General features: G+C 44.3%; 1 protein-coding gene across 3 annotated transcripts in view; it reads left to right on the forward strand.

Moving 5' to 3' along the window:
* Positions 1 to 1,174: 1,174 nt before the first annotated feature.
* EYA4 (EYA transcriptional coactivator and phosphatase 4) overlaps positions 1,175 to 16,195 on the forward strand; it is a 74,834-nt gene continuing 59,813 nt past the window's right edge. For 2 of the 3 annotated variants that reach the window (XM_077811760.1, XM_077811761.1), the window contains exon 1: positions 1,175 to 1,295. In XM_077811760.1, the coding sequence (XP_077667886.1) occupies positions 1,175 to 1,295 (121 nt within the window). Of the gene's footprint in view, positions 1,296 to 2,455; positions 2,525 to 16,195 lie in introns of all 3 variants that reach the window. The other variant, XM_077811759.1, reaches the window with a different exon arrangement.

The following is a 16,195-nucleotide window of genomic DNA, read 5'->3' on the forward strand; positions in this document are numbered from 1 at the left end:
GAGATACAATGTTTTGGAAGTCATGACTTTCTAGGCTATATGGAAATAACATGGAATGAAAAAAATACATAAAATCTAACCAAACAAAAATGCATAAAATAATTGGATTAAATAAGCTTCCTATAGGATATTACAAATTCATTCTTTCTGTCGTCATTCTGTTCTCATTTATTAGGCACACAGTTATGACTAGTGGTTAGAATACAGAATGAGGAGTTGGGGGCTATGGAGATTATTTTCTTAGCTCTACCATGACTTGCTGTGTGACTGTGGCCTATTCCTTTAACCTCTCCATGTTTCGGTTTCCCCCTTTTCAAAAGAAGGATGACAATATATCTACCTAACTTATAGGTGTATTATGAGTCTTAATAAGTGTGTGTTAATTATATTGTGATACTTGTTTGAAAGTAGAGAATATATTATGGTCTACATCTAATTATAAATAACTTATTCTTAAATCAAGTATAGGAGGGGTAGCCATTTTAGTCTGGATCTGTAAAAGCGGCAAAGAGTCCTGGTGCCACAGGACTCTCTGCCGCTTATTTTTAAATGTGTAAAAATGATGCCAAAGACTTCAAAGAAACATACCTATTTTATTAATCTAAGTATATCTAATTGACTTCTAAAATGGAGTTATAGTTATGTTATCAAATTGTTTTTAAAAATTCCTGAACTTTGCGTGCTGCAATACATTTGCCGCTCGCTGTCAACATGTGTTAGATTTCTTTGAGTATAGCTTTCAAGTAAGAGTGGCTGATGTTTCATAAAAGTAATAATTTAAAAGTAAAAAATATGTTTTCTATGGGTATTTAACATTGAATAAGTAATTGTGGCTCACAGAAATAATAAATGAATAAATTTAAACATTTCTGATATCATCATGTAAACTACAAACTTTGGTAACAGTATTTTTGCTAATAAAGAATAGCTACAGGTTTGTTTTCTCATAAAATAATATTTTTGTCTTTTTTTAAGGTGCAAATGCTGATATTTAGATTGTAAACTCTTTAGGAAAGGAATCATATTGGGGTGCGGTGTGGGGGTACAGTGCTTTACACAACGAGAGCTCAAACCTTGATTCTAGGTATTGTTGCAATAAAAATATTTAAATGTTAATAAAATAAAAAAATAAAATAAAATATGTCCCTGTGTTGCTTCCTTTTCTAACAGGTCTATGGAAATGCAGGATCTAACCAGTCCTCATAATCTTGTTGGAAGCAGTGATAATCCGAGTAGTTCCAAACTGGATAAATCTAATCTCAGCAGCACGTCCATCACAACAAATGGAACAGGAGGTAAGTGTAAGACATCATCAATGCACAGAAAGTTGTTATATGTCCTTTTTCTATTTTTAATAAACTTTTTTAAGTTTAGTATTTCAATTTAGTGATGAGCATAAGGCAGATAGATAGACAGATAGATATCAGCCCTCAGCAAAAAAGATGAACAATAGAACATTTTGAATTTGTACAGTTGTTTCCATTTAATTCTGTTCAACAACTTGAAACTGAATGAGGAAAGAGACTGGGTCTGGAGACCCAGTTGTCTGCAAGTATTGAAAGTATACCATAAATAATGGTTGTACCATACCAGTCTTTCTCAAATCTTCATTGTATATTGTTCAAACCATAGAAGTCCTAGAAAGAAACCTTGTCAGGTCATCTAGTTCAGCCCCCTGCACTGTATACCAAGTATACGAAGACCATCTCTGATAGGTGTTTGTCTAACCTGTTTTTTAATGACTACTACTCATTACTTAAATTATTACTTAAATAATTACTGCTCCATGTACCTCTGTAAAGACATTGCTGAAGTTTAGATCAATCAGAGTTATGTTTCAATGCTAATAATGGATTTTGCTGCCCTTGGTCTGGTGAATAGTCTGAATGCGACACTTCACAGTGTGAGCAAGGGTGTCAGAATATGAGGTGAAATCCTGGCCCCTGTTGTGTCAATGGGTGTTGTGCCATTGATTTCAACAAAGCCAGGATTTCACCCATGGTTCTTAGATTTTGTACATTAGTGTGCACTACACTTGTATTTTAGCATTTTATACCAAAATATTGGTCATCCAGTTCTTTCTTCCCACAATATAAAAAGTTTTATTCACTTCTCTGTATGCAAAAATTCCATTAATGTCTGTGAAAATTTACATGTGAGTATGGAGGGAATAGACCCCTCTAGTGATATCTTTAAGATTCAGTATATTCACATTTAAAAACCAAATAGCAATATTCCAGAATAAGGAGGGGCTGAAACTAGACCCTTAAGAGCACTAATAATTATATGTGTATATTTTATTTAAATAAACCAGCTAGAATAGTACTCACAAAAGCAATACCATGCAGCTAAAGACTAGGCTCAAAGTACAAAAACACCTACTGGCATTGAAGAATATTCATGTATATTGAGCAGACATTCAGACAATGAACCATTATACTATTCCCATTCTCAGGAGACAACATGACTGTTTTAAATACTGCTGACTGGTTGCTGAGTTGCAGCACTCCCTCTTCTGCAACAAGTATGAGAGATCATGGTACAGTGCATGTGTGTGACTTTGTGGCTCCATGACTGCTGTGTTACATTTCTCTTGTTTTGTTTCATTCTTTTGTTCTGTCATTTAGAACATTTTTATGTGATTTCCTACTTCTTAGAGTCCTTTTGCAGAGTTGGAAAACCAGAAAGAAGCAGTAACAAACATTTATTTTACCATACTTGTTAAGCCATTTCACTAGTAACAAGAATTTTAATTGTCCTAGAATGAAGTTAACTGTATACATCCTCATAATCTGATGGCATCGTTTTCAGAGAGTCTGAGCACCCACAGCTCTGATTGACATCATTGGGAGCTACAGATGCTCAGCTTCCCTTGAAGCCAGATTAATGTTTTTTTCCACAGAATGTCCATTTATCTTTTTTTTATTTTTAGGTACTATATTACATGCTTACCTGAGCAAAAATCAAGGTTGTAAAATGTAGCATAATTATAATTTAAAACATATATATGTTTACAAAAATTTTTATGATCCTACAACCAGTTACTACCACTTATTCCTTTCCTCCCATATGTATTATTATGATTTACTTTGCATTGTAGTAGAATCTAGGGGCCCAGTTGTAGATCATGGTCGTACTATGGTACTATAAAAACATATAAGGAAATGATGGTCTCTGCCTCAAAGAGGTTACAATCTGAATTTAGTTTAAATGCGGATATGCATGGTAGTAACTGTTTACAGGATTGGGTTGAGAGGCACATACATGTGTTCAAAGGGGTATCAACCTAGACTTTTAAATTTGCAATTGCAATTTTGTGCACGCAAAACTGTGCAACTAGATTTATACACAAATTAGTCATACTTCTGCTCAAACAAAAATGCAGACCTTTACACTTACAAAGTATGTCATTATTGCAGAGTTAACTCAGGCTCTTACTTACGTCTGTTACCCCAACACCTCCGCCCGACACCCACAAAGCTGTCTTTCAACCCAGTGCTTTCATCCCGAGCTAACTGGCTTGTCTGCAGTATTGGCTAAATCATGGATGCTGCTTTCACTCAGGTTGGTAATCTATCCACTTTGCAGTGAGGACTCCATATAAATAGGGTGACCAGATGTCCCGATTTTATAGGGACAAGTCCTGATTTTGGGGTCTTTTTCTTATATAGGCTCCTGTTACCCCTCACCCCCTGTCCCGATTTTTCACATTTGCTGTCTGGTCACCCTAAGTATAAATCACTCAAGTGCTGGTAGTTCTCCAGTGCCTTCCTACATTTCCTGCCATGTGCACAGAAGGACAGACGAGTTCTCTCATAATTCACTGTGAAAGAATCATAGAGTGGCTCATCTTACAGCAGGACAGATCACCATGGGATATGCCCCCAGAAGTCCGCCTCATACCTGAGTGAGTGCAGCACCAGTGAGGACACAGGAACATGGGTTGGGCTTTGCAGTGTGGCTGCTCGCACCCAAGTGAGGCTAACGCAGGTGCTCAGACCCAGGTGCTGATCACCTAGGGTGGCCACTCTCACATTCCCGGAATACTGGACATTCTGGCAATTCCTGCTTGCCCCAACCGGGTTTCAGAGGGGTAGCCATGTTAGTCTATATCAGCAAAAACAACTAGGTGTCCTTGTGGCACCTTAGAAACTAACACATGTATTTGGGCATAAGCTTTCGTGGGCTAAAATCCACTCTATCAGATGCATGGAGTGAAAAATACAGTAGGCAGGTATAAATATACAGCACATGAAAAGATGGGAGTTGCCTTACGAAGTTGGGGGTCAGTGCTAGTGAGGCCAATTCAATCTCGGTGGATGTGGCCTATTCCCAACAGTTGACAAGAAAGCGTGAGTATCAACAGAGGGAGAATTACTTTTTGTCGTGACCCAGCCATTCCCAATCTTTATTCGGGCCTAATTTGATGGTATCAAGTTTGCAAATTAATTCCAGCTCTGCAGTTTCTCGTTGAAGTCTGTTTTTGAAAAAAATTTTGTTGAAGAATGGTGACTTTTAAATCTGTTATTGAGTGTCCAGGGAGATGGAAGTGCTCTCCTACTGGTTTTTGAATGTTACAATTCTTGATGTCTGATTTGTGTCCATTTTTCTGTAGAAACTATCTGGTTTGACCAATGTACATGGCAGAGGGGCATTGCTGGCACATGATGGCATATATCACATTAGTAGATGTGCAGGTGAATGAGCCCCTGATGGTGTGGCTCATGTGGTTAGGTCCTATGATGGTGTCCCTTGAATAGATATGCGGACAGAGTTGGCAACACAGTTTGTTGCAGGGATTGGTTCCTGGGGTAGTGTTTCTTTGTGTGGTGTGTAGTTGCTGGTGAGTATTTGTTTCAGGTTGTGGGGCTGTCTGTAAGCGAGGACTAGCCTGTCTCCCAAGGTCTGTCAGAGTGAGGGATCGTCCTCCAGGATAGGTTGTAGATCCTTTATGATGCGCTGGAGAGGTTTTAGTTGGGGGCTGTAGGTGATGGCTAGTGGCATTCTGTTACTTTCTTTGTTGGGCCTGTCCTGTAGTAGGTGTCTTCTGGGTTCCCTTCTGGCTCTGTCAGTCTGTTTCTTCACTTCCCCAGGTGGGTACTGTAGCTTTTAAGAACGTTTGATAGAGATCCTGTAGGTGTTTGTCTCTTTCTGAGGTAGTGGAGCAAATGTGGTTGTATCTTAGAGCATGGCTGTAGACAATGGATCGTATGATGTGGTCTGGATGAAAGCTGGAGGCATGTAGGTAAGTATAGCGGTCAATAGGTTTCTGGTATAGGGTGGTGTTTATGTGACCATCGTTTATTTGCACTGCAGTGTCCAGGAAGTGGATCTCTTGTGTGGACTGGTCCAGACTGAGGTTGATGGTGGGGTGGAGTGGAAATTGTTGAAATCCTGGTGGAATTCCTCAAGGGCCTCCTTCCCATGGGTCCAGATGATGAAGATGTCATCAGTGTAGCTCAAGTAGAGTAGGGGTGTTAGGGGACGAGAGCTGAGGAAGCGTTGTTCTAAATCAGCCATAAAAATGTTGGCATATTGTGGGGCCATGCGGGTACCCATAGCAGTGCCACTGATTTGAAGGTATAAATTGTCCTCAAATGTGAAATAGTTGTGGGTGAGGACAAAGTCACAAAGCTCAGCCACCAGGTTAGCCATGACATTATCGGGGATACTGTTCCTGACGACTTGTAGTCCATCTTTGTGTGGAATGTTGGTGTAGAGAGCTTCTACAGCCATAGTGGCCAGGATGGTATTTTCTGGAAGACCACCAATGGATTGTAGTTTCCTGAGGAAGTCAGTGGTGTCTCGAAGATAGCTGGGAGTACTGGTAGCGTAGGGCCTGAGGAGAGAGTCCACATAGCCAGACAATCCTGCTGTCAGGGTGCCAATTCCTGAGATGATGGGGCGTCCAGGATTCCCAGGTTTATGGATTTTGGGTAGCAGATAGAATACCCCCAGTTGGGGCTCTAGGGGTGTGTCAGTGTAGATTTGTTCTTGTGCTTCTTCAGGGAGTTTCTTGAGCAGATGGTGCAGTTTCTTTTGGTACCCCTCAGTGGGATCAGATGCCCCAACCAGGGTGATCTTGTATGCATGGTGCACTCTGTTTTCAAGAGCACCCACCCCCTACCAGCTGCACATGTGGCAATGCCAGCAGGGGTGGAGCAACATGCTGTTCAAAATGGTAACTCCTATCCAATACTGCATAAAACCACTTCTGGTTTTGTCCCACTACCAGACAGGGGGCAAATCTCTCAAAAAGAGAACCGTCCTGTATAAAACTGGACACATGGCCTTCCTGTGACCACCTGATTTAACTCTGTAATGAAGACATACCCTTAGAGGCTGATTTTGAAAGTTTGAGCCAAATTTTCAAACCCTTTCTATGAAGTTGGATTTTCATGCTTTGGTCACTCGAGTTCTTTGCATTTACAGATATAGGTCAGTGTTGAGACCCACTGAAAATACAGTCCCATATGGTATCCATTTTAAGTAATGAAACCCATTTTTATTGTATATTGTATAATTTAAATATCTCAACATAATGTGTAAATTGTTCGTAGTACGCACACAAATTCCAACCATAATCTGTTATTCTGAAAGGCCCCATCCTGCAGAATATGACACACATGCTTAACTTTGCAAGTTTGGGACCAAAGTTAATAAGGTTTCAGAAAGCTGACTTTTAAAAAAAGAAGTTTGAAATGACTCTGTATATGCAAGTCAGCCACTTTAAGGTATTACAAAAATATCTTATATGTGTTCCATGGAGGAAGTGCTGTGCCAGAATAAATGGCTTACTGTGGGGGCTCGACAGCTATGTGCAAAGTAATACATTAGTCTGATTATGGAATATCTCATCTATTCTAATCTGTTATTTTAGTAGATAGAGGTGAAGGAAAAAGTACATTGCCACATACAGCTTAATTCCTAACTAAGCAGCAAGGGGGAAATCCAGTGAGCAGATACATGCTATCCTGGGAGGTGCTCAGTCTAGTACATAGGTTCTCCTCTGAATCCCACTCACTCAGAGGGCAGTTGGATCACTAGTCCAATGCCTTTTAGATCTCTGTGTCTTGTTGGTAGGGCCTCTCTATGTAGTGTTCCCACTGCCTAGCTGCATCTGTGGTTGCATAGTATTTGCTTGGCAAACTGTGTGATAGAGTATATGCCACACCTATTGAGTTATGACATTGGATGTGGATTGCTGCCCTTGGTCTATTCCCTTCATGTGTTTTCCTCACTCCCATCAATCTCAAATGTTCTGTAACTATCTTTCTCTGCCAGCCCAGTTATACTCGATCAGGTCCCAGCTAATGATAATCTATCCCAGCATGTACCCTTCCATGTTTGCTCCTGGACTCTGTAGTGAGATGTCTTGCACTGGAGTCACAGGCTGCTTCTCCTGTTCCAGTCAGAGTATAGCATCCTACCCTAACTCCCACAACCGGAAAGGCTGCTTGGCCATCCTGACTTTTTCCCAACCCCCTACTGCTGGTTTCAGGAGATACTTTGTGTAGCCTGTCATCTTCCATTGGTCTTTGAGCGACATCCTCACTGCCTGTCAGCTACTTCTCTCCATTATCACTGGGATCTCCCACAGCAATTTAAGGTTTTCTAGGAAAGTCCTCGGGCTTGGATGTTAAGTGAAAGGAGAGCATCAGACATCTGGTTAACGGTCTTGTACACCTCTCTGAACTGACCCTTTAAAAGATCCATACTCGCCTGTTCTCATTGGCCCTTCCTCTCCCTGATCTACGGTCGCTTTCAAGTAGAGTAGAACTTCAGAGTTACGAATACCTCTGGAATGGAGGTTGTTCATAACTCTGAACAAAATGTATGATTATTCTTTCAAAAGTTTACAACTGAACATTGACATAATACAGCTTTACTATGCAGAAGAAAAATGCTGCCTTTTAACCATCTTAATTTAAATGAAACAAGCACAGCAACAATTTCCTTACCTTGACATCTTTTTTTAAACTTTCCCTTTATTTTTTTAGTAGTTTACGTTCAACACAGTAGTGTACTGTGTAGTATTTGCTTTTTTTCCTCTCTGTTGCCTACTTGTGTATTTCCAGTTCCAGATGAGGTATGTGGTTGACCGGTCAATTCGTAACTCTGAAGTTCTACTGTACAGGGGAGGAGAACAGTAGTAGAATCTGCTGCCCATCTGATTATACCATTTTGCATTCTCAGTCCTTAAAATATAGCTTAGTTGTTAAAAAATGAAACTTTGCAGGTCATTAGTTCTTCTTGGAGTGCTTGCTCATGTTGATTCCATTCTAGGTGTGTATGTACCCACATGCACAGTCGTCGGAGACTTTTGCCTTAGTGGTATCCGTAGGGTCGGCTGTGTCGCCCCCTTCAGTGTCACACTCATGCATCAGTGTATCAGGCGCCACCAACCCTACACCCTCTCAGTTCCTTCTTACCGCCCGTGACGTTTGGTCGGAGCACGTTGTCTTGCATTGCAAGAGTGTTAGCGGGTCTTTCAGCCCATTGTCGTGTCTCCTTTATAGTTAGCTCTTAGGTATTTAGTTTCACGATTAAGTCAAGTATTAGATAATAGTTTTAGTAGTTAGAGTCCCAGCTAGGACTTTGCCGCGGAACGAATGCCCTGTTCCCCAGGCTTCAAGCCATGTTCATCATGTACCCGGCCAATGCCCATTACTGACCCCCATGATAGCTGTTGGAAGTGTCTGGGGGAATCACACAGAAGAGACAAGTTAGGATCTGCAAAAACTTTTGCCCTTGAACTCAAAAGGAGCGGGATATCCACTTGAGGGCCATCCTCATGGAGGCTGCACTTCCTCCTGCCTCCGAGCCCTTCTGGTCGGACTCCACGCCTAGCACTTTGGCGTTGGTGCACAGCACACTGCTGGTATCAGAACCCACCCGGCACCATTCCCCCTCGCCGGTGCCTAAGAACTGGCTGAAGCCCAAGGGCACGTCAGCACTGCAGGACAAGGGGGAGTCAGGCAAAGTACCCGTGTTAAATCACGGCCTAGGATCCTGGCATTGCAGCCTCAGTCTCCGGGTAGAAGACTCCGGTCTCTAACACCAAGGTCGCCCCTACGAGGCACAGGATGCCCGAGTCATGATGCCGATCCCCGTACCTGCAGTACCACCAGGCCTCCCACCAGAGTACATATCCCCATCACCTAGGCAGTCTCCCCCTACTCCGTCCCTCCCCCCCCACATGGCATCGATCCCCCTCGGTGCAGGATTGTTCCTGGTCATGGCACTGGTCTCTGACTCCCTGGTACTGCTCTTTGGGCAGGCACCATTCCTTGCCCTTTCCTTACTGTTTGCTGACAAGGGTCAGCTGACAGACTCGGGCATCTACAGTGGTCCAAGCTGGAGGGAGAGCTCAGCCCCTCACCTACGAGAACCGAATCTCCAACGACCTACAAGATGGCCCTCCCAGCCTGGCAGCAGGGGCAGTGGCCCACCCAGTGGCAGTACTGGAGCCCAGGGGGTGTACCCATCATGCCACTGTTCCTCTCAGGCCGCATCGGACAAACTGCCTCCAGCCCAGCCAGCACCAGCATCAGAGCACAGTGCCATCAACAAAAGGGACAGGCAAGGCCAGGCCAGTGGCAAACCCAAAAATAAAGACACCAAGAGACTGGACTTAATTGGCAGAAAAATTTATTCAACAGCCAGCAGCAATTTTGGGTGTCTAACCATCAGGCCCCGCTAGGCAGGTAAAACTTATACTTCAACTCCATCAGCAAGTTCAAGGAGGGCCTTCCACAGGACCAAGCCCAGGAGTTTGTCACCTTAGTGGACGAGGGCAAAGCAGTGGCCAGAGGCGCCCTCCAGATGGCCTGGGATGCTATGGACTCGGCGGTGGTCACGAGGCGCAGCTCCTGGTTACAGTCCTCCAGGCTGTCCCAGGAGATGCAGACTGTCCTTCAGGATCTCCCATTTGAGGGAGCAGAGCTCTCCTTGGAGCTGACTGATGCACAGCTCCACAGTCTTAACGACTCCTGTGCCACCCTCCAGCCCTTGGGCCTGCACACCCCTCAACAGGCTAGAAAGCCATTACGGCCTCCGCCTCCTCTGCCTCTGTCAAGGTTGTGGGGTGTCCCCCGGTCCACCTCCTACAGAGAAAAGGAAAAAGACAAGGGGTTTAAGCGACGCCAGCCTTCATCTTTCCGGTCCTCTGCCCAACCTGGCCCCTCCAGAGACCAGGGCAGCCAGAAATGGGTATTTTGAGGCTGTGCCCAAGGATGGTGCCCCAGCCACTGCCCAGGATCGACACCCCTCTCTCCCCCCCCCCCCCACTTTTTCCTCGATCATCTACGCCCCCTCTGGTTGGCCTGGTCGCAGTTGACCTCGGACTGTTTGGTGCTTGACACAATTTCTTTGGGCTACTGTAGCGAAGCAAAGACTCATCAGCGCAGTGCCTCCTGCTGGTTTTCTGGGAATTAGCTCTTTCCAGCCTTCGGAGTGCTCTCTGCAGGCCAGTGTCTCACCCGCCGCTGGCCCCGTGTTCCTCCCGGATCCCGATGCCCTTTGCCCTGGGGTTCTGCCCCAGCAGTACCCCCACACTGTGGGTCTCCCCTCCCAGGGGAACCCCCAACCCTCTATCCCCACCTTGCCTCAGTGGCTACTGCCAGTCCTCATCTAGCCCCTGCTCACTGGGGCAGACTGCAATCTGTAATGGCCACTCATCATTGGCAAGAGGTTAGGACCAGATGCCGCTGCCTATTTCCAGGTTGCCCCTCTGCAGCCCAGTACCTTTCTGGGCCTTTATCAAGGCCTGCAGCCTGGGGGTTTACCAGGCTGGAGCTCACCAGCTCCCTTTGCCTTTCCCCAGCATTGCTCCACTTAAGGTACCTCCCTCTCAGCTAGCTAGCCCTTCCATCTCCAGGGCTAGAGTGAGACTCCTCCAGCTTCTGGCTCACAGTCCTCTTATAAGGGTCAGCTGGGTGCTGATTAAGCCAGCTACACCTGTGGTCAGCTACATAGCCAGCTTCCCCCAGCTGTTCTTAATCCCTTTTCCCAGCCACAGCCCTCTCCAGGGCTGTTTTTACTATTGCATCCCCCAGGCAGCCCTCTCCCAGGGCTGTTTTAACCTCTTCAGGGCCAGAGCAGGTTGACCACACCACTACAGCTCCACTCTGCAATTCATGGCTGATAACCACCCTCTCTCCCACCCCCTTTCCCCGTCTCTCTTCAGGGACGCTTTGTATGAGCATCTACTAGTGCAAGAGGTCGAGAGCCTCCTGCACCGGGGGGCAGTGGAGGAGGTCCCTCCAGACATGAGAGGGAAAGGGCTCTACTCCTGTTATTTCCTAATCCTGAAAGCAAAAGGAGGCCTCAGACCCATTCTAGACCTGTGACACCTCAACAAATTCCTCAAGAAGAAGCTAAAGTTCCATATGGTCTCCCTAGCCTCCATTATCCCCTCCCTGGATCTGGGAGACTGGTACGTCACCCTCGACTTCAAGGATGCATATTTCCATTTTCCCAGGGCACAGGGGTTTCCTCCATTTTTTGTTGGGCCACCGCCATTTTCAATTGACGACACTGCCCTTCGGCCTCTCGTTGGCACCAAGTGTGTTTATAAAGTGTATAGAGCCAGTGGACGCTTACCTGAGGCACAACGGCATGCAGATTTACCTGTACCTTGATGACTGGTTAATAAAAGGTCCATCTCAGGATCAGTTACAGCATCATCTTGACCAGGTTTGCTCCACCTGTGGCTGGCATCTGTCTGTATCCCCAACAGACACAGCATGTACCGTGTTCATTCGTCACTTGCATGGTGGCAAAAACCTGCATCGAGGGCCCCCACCCGCCATTGGTTACGCTTGTCTCCAGTGCTTTGGACCTGGGGTGGGGAGCCCACCTAGGTGATCTCAGCATGCAAGGTCTTTGCTCCCACCTTGATTGTTCACTACACATCAATGTCAGGGAGCTCAGAGCGGTCTGCTTGGCCTGCCACGCCTTCCTACCTCACCAGAAGAGCAGGGTGGTCCAAGTCCTGACAGACAATACAGAGGCTATATTCTATATCAACAGGCAAGGTGGAGCCAGGTCATGTGCCCTTCGCCAGGAAGCCTTCAGGCTTTGGGACTTCTGTGTGCAACACGACATCCATCTCGTAGCTGCGCACCTGCCTGGGACTAGGAATGCATCATCCGGACCTTCAGACCTCGCCATGAGTTGTCTCTCCAACCTGGAGGTGATCAGCATCATCTTCCACAGGTGGGGTACTCCCCGGGTGCACCTGTTTGCATTCAGGCACAACAGGGAATGTCCCGTTTTCTGCATCTTTTGGAGGTCTGACGGAGGCTCTCTATTGGACGCTTTTCTGTTCCCATGGTCAGGGACTCTGATGTACGCCTTTCCCGCAGTTCCGTTGATCCACAGAGGTGGTTTAAATACTGGCCCTCAGATAAAGGCATTTGGCCCAAGCAGGCTTTTCTGCGGTTAATTCTGGACTACCTTCTGCACCTCAAGCTCCAAAGCCTGTCCCTGTCTTAAGGTCCATCTAGTTGCTAGTTCGGCTTTCTATCTGCTGCTAGAGGGCAGGTCAGTTTTTGCCCATGACATGACTTCCAGGTTCCTCAAGGGCCTCGAGCTCCTCTACCCGCACATCAGGGACCCAGTCCCTCCTAAATCTCATGTTATCCAGACTCATGGCACCCCCCTGCAAGCCTCTGGCTTCCTGTTCTCTTCTACTCCTTTCTTGGAAGATTTGTGTTCTTGGTTGCAATAACTTTGGCCCGCAGGGTCTCTGAGATTAGGGCACTTACCTATACAGTCTTTTACAAGGACAAGGTCCAACTGCATTCACACCTGGCCTTCCTGCGCAAAGTGGTCTCCCCGTTTCATAAAGGCCAGGACATTTATCTGCCCGTCTTTTTTCCAAAGCCACATACGTGGGAGGAGGAGCGTCGGCTGCATTCCCTAGATATTAGAAGTGCGCTAGCCTTCTACATTGAATGGACCAAGGCATTCCACAAGTTTACACAGCTGTTCGTCACAGTGACCAACAGAATGAAAGGTCGTCCAGTGTCTGCTCAAAGAATTTCTTCTTGGATCACTGTTTGCATTCGCTACTGCTACGACCAGGTGAAGGTGCCACCTCCAGCAACTGTCACCACCCACTCAACCAGGGTGCAAGCCTCTACGGCAGCTTTCCTAGCCCAAGTGCCTATCCAGGACATCTCTCGGGCAGCCACCTAGTCATCTGTCCACACGTTCACATCCCATTACGCTTACCCAGTAGGCCCAGGACGATGCTGGGCTCGGTAGAGCAGTACTAGAAGCCACTAGGCTGTGAACTCCGAGTCCACCTCCTAAGATTCTACTTATGAGTCACCTAGAATGGAATCGAGCTGAGCAAGCTCTCGAAGAAGAAACAGTTATCTACCTTTCATAATGGTTGTTCTTCGAGATGTGTTGCTCATGTCCATTCCATTACCCGCCCTCCTGCCCCTCTGTCAGAGTTGCCAACAAGAAGGAACTGAGAGGGTGTAGGGCCAGCAGCGCCTGATGTACCGACGCATGCATGCAGCACTCAAGGGGGCGCCACAGCTGACTCTACAAATACCGTTAAGGCAAAAGTCTCTGATGACTGTGCACATGGGTACGCACACACCTAGAATGGAATGGACATGAGCAACACATCTCAAAGAGCAACAGTTATGAAAGGTAGGTAACCATTTTCTCCAGAATGTGTGTCAGACATTTTGGCCATCTTAAGCCATTAAATCAAGTAAATAATTTATGTTGTAAAAGATGTTACTTTTGGGAGCCACATTCTAGACTAGCTGTCACTGTTAGCAGCACTCCAATATACTTCCATCTGAGATATTTTTTATTTTTTTACTACTGTTTTGATTTTTTAATTCATGGTTTTAAAAAATAGGGCATCTGATTTATACTCTGTAAAGCAGTAATTCAGAATTATGGTTTGTAATTCAAATTTTTAAGTCACCCTGCTCCCCTTACTGGGATATATATTGTAGCAGTGTCAGAACATTATGTGATGCCACACACTGTGTTATATGTGCTACAAAACCTAGGAAAAACAGTGTATGTTTAAATGGTGTGATCTTCTATTTTGATCTCAACTTTAAATTTGATTGCTTTTTTTTCTTTTAAAGTTAAACTGGTTTTTGGTTAGTTTAATGCTGTTTTTTCATGGTTTAATTATGTGCAACATGAAAAATAAGGGCAGTATTCCAAAAGTCTAGCCATGCAGAGAAAAGGTCTTGATGACTTCCTTACTCTGATAAAATCTGAATGTAATAGACTAGAGCTGTTTAAAATCAAGGATATCTCGAAAGATATTTTCCATATGTATTGTTGACAAAATGTAATTCTAACTTGGTATTTTCTATCAAATTAAATTAATCTGAGAGTTAAGGGAATGGGGGAGAGTGATTGTTTGACAGGGAGAGGAAAACTTGGTGAATATTTGTGCCCAGGAAAGTGCGCTGCACGTCACAATGGCTGGAGCTAGGGGTAGTTCAGTACAATACTTTTCCACTCAGTATTTAGGCCCCAATTCAGGAAAGCAGTTAAGCACATACTAAGTGCTTTCCTGAATATCTATCAGTCTAGCTACAAGAGAAGAATGATGGTCCATTGGCTAGGGCATTAACCTAGGACTTGGGAGACGTGGGTTGAATTTCCTGCTTCACTAGAGTCTGTGTATGACCTTGGGCAAAGAATTTAGCATCTCTGTGTCTCAGTTTTCCATCTGTAAAGCTGGGTTAATAGCACTTCCTTACTTTGCAGGGGTGTTGTGAGAATAAATACATTAAAGATTTTGAGGTAGTCATAGACTACTGTGATGGGGGCCATATAGAGAGAGAAGAGGAGATTGTGGCAGTCGTAAAGGGAACAGAGACTGCAAAGGAGACCAAATTTGCAAGCTGCATACTTTCTGATATATGTAGAGACAGAGGTGCAAGCCCTGAGCCTCTTCGCAATGAAGTCAGTAAAAGGTGTTCCCCTTGACAGCACAACTGTCATTTATGCAGCAGATAGCCCTAGGTTTCATTAGCATTAGCAGCAATGCAGGACAATCTTTGTTTTATGGAGAAAAGCTTTTCTTAATTTCTCATATGTATTGTATTTAGTATAAAAACACATTACCCAAATTTTGGTGTACATTTTCTTTTTGTTCCAGCTGCTTTCTCATTGCAAAAACTATTTCTTATCAGTGCAGGGAAAAGTCAGTCCATTTCCACATTTATATTTGAACCCTCCATCTCTTGGAAATTATCTCAGGACAGAGATGTGGTGAAACATAGGATTTGATTTAAAAATCAATTTACATTTACAATTTAATTTACTGTTAATTTTTTTTTCTTTTTCTTTTTCTTTTTTTTTTTTTTATTCCTCTTCGAAATTCTGGTGCTGTGGAACAATTTCAGTGGCCTTCTGAAGAAGTAATTCTTTCTGTTGGGCACTTAAATTGATATCCCTAACATTGACATGTGCAGAGCAATCTCCATGACCCTGTTTTCCAGGATGGTGCAGTGGAGAATAGGAGGACCATTGGTAGGAGTAAACTGTTTTGACCTCTCTCTCCCATCCTACACTGTATAGCCAACCAATCACACTGCATTTGTTCAGGCTGTCCATTTGTTGGCACCCTTTAAAGTGCACATTTTACATATTAAGTTTTACATAATTCCCATAAATAATCAAAAAGTAAATTTCCACTGTCCTTGTTTGAAATTTGCATGTGTACACAATGTCCCAAATTCCATCCATATTTCCTGTAGTGTTGCTGTTAAGTATCAATCACCCAACTCATCACCCATGTGCCTATGAAAGATCCATTATGGATGGGGGACAAAGGCAGATGTGTGTCATTTCAAATAGCTATTATAGATCTCATAGCTTGTTCAGATAAAAGCCACCAAAGAATTTGGCTGAGATTTTGAAAAGGGCCTAAGGGAGTTAATTCCCCAGTTCACTTATGACTTGCCAACATGGTGAAATTGATCAGCTGAATAATACTGATATAATTCCGCTATTGTTCTGCTGGTAAATTTCTCAGTGTAAGCTCTTAAGTGTCTTTGAAAATTCCAGACTTTTCTGTTCTTAGAATTAAAATGGACGGTATACCACATGTCTAGTAAAACATACAAGGTGTGATTTTCATATGCACTTAGCCCTCAATACCAGTCTCGCTGTGTAAAAGAGCCTTCTCATAAAT

Source organism: Eretmochelys imbricata, chromosome 3 (genome assembly GCF_965152235.1).
Source record: "Eretmochelys imbricata isolate rEreImb1 chromosome 3, rEreImb1.hap1, whole genome shotgun sequence".
NCBI lineage: Eukaryota > Metazoa > Chordata > Testudines > Cheloniidae > Eretmochelys > Eretmochelys imbricata.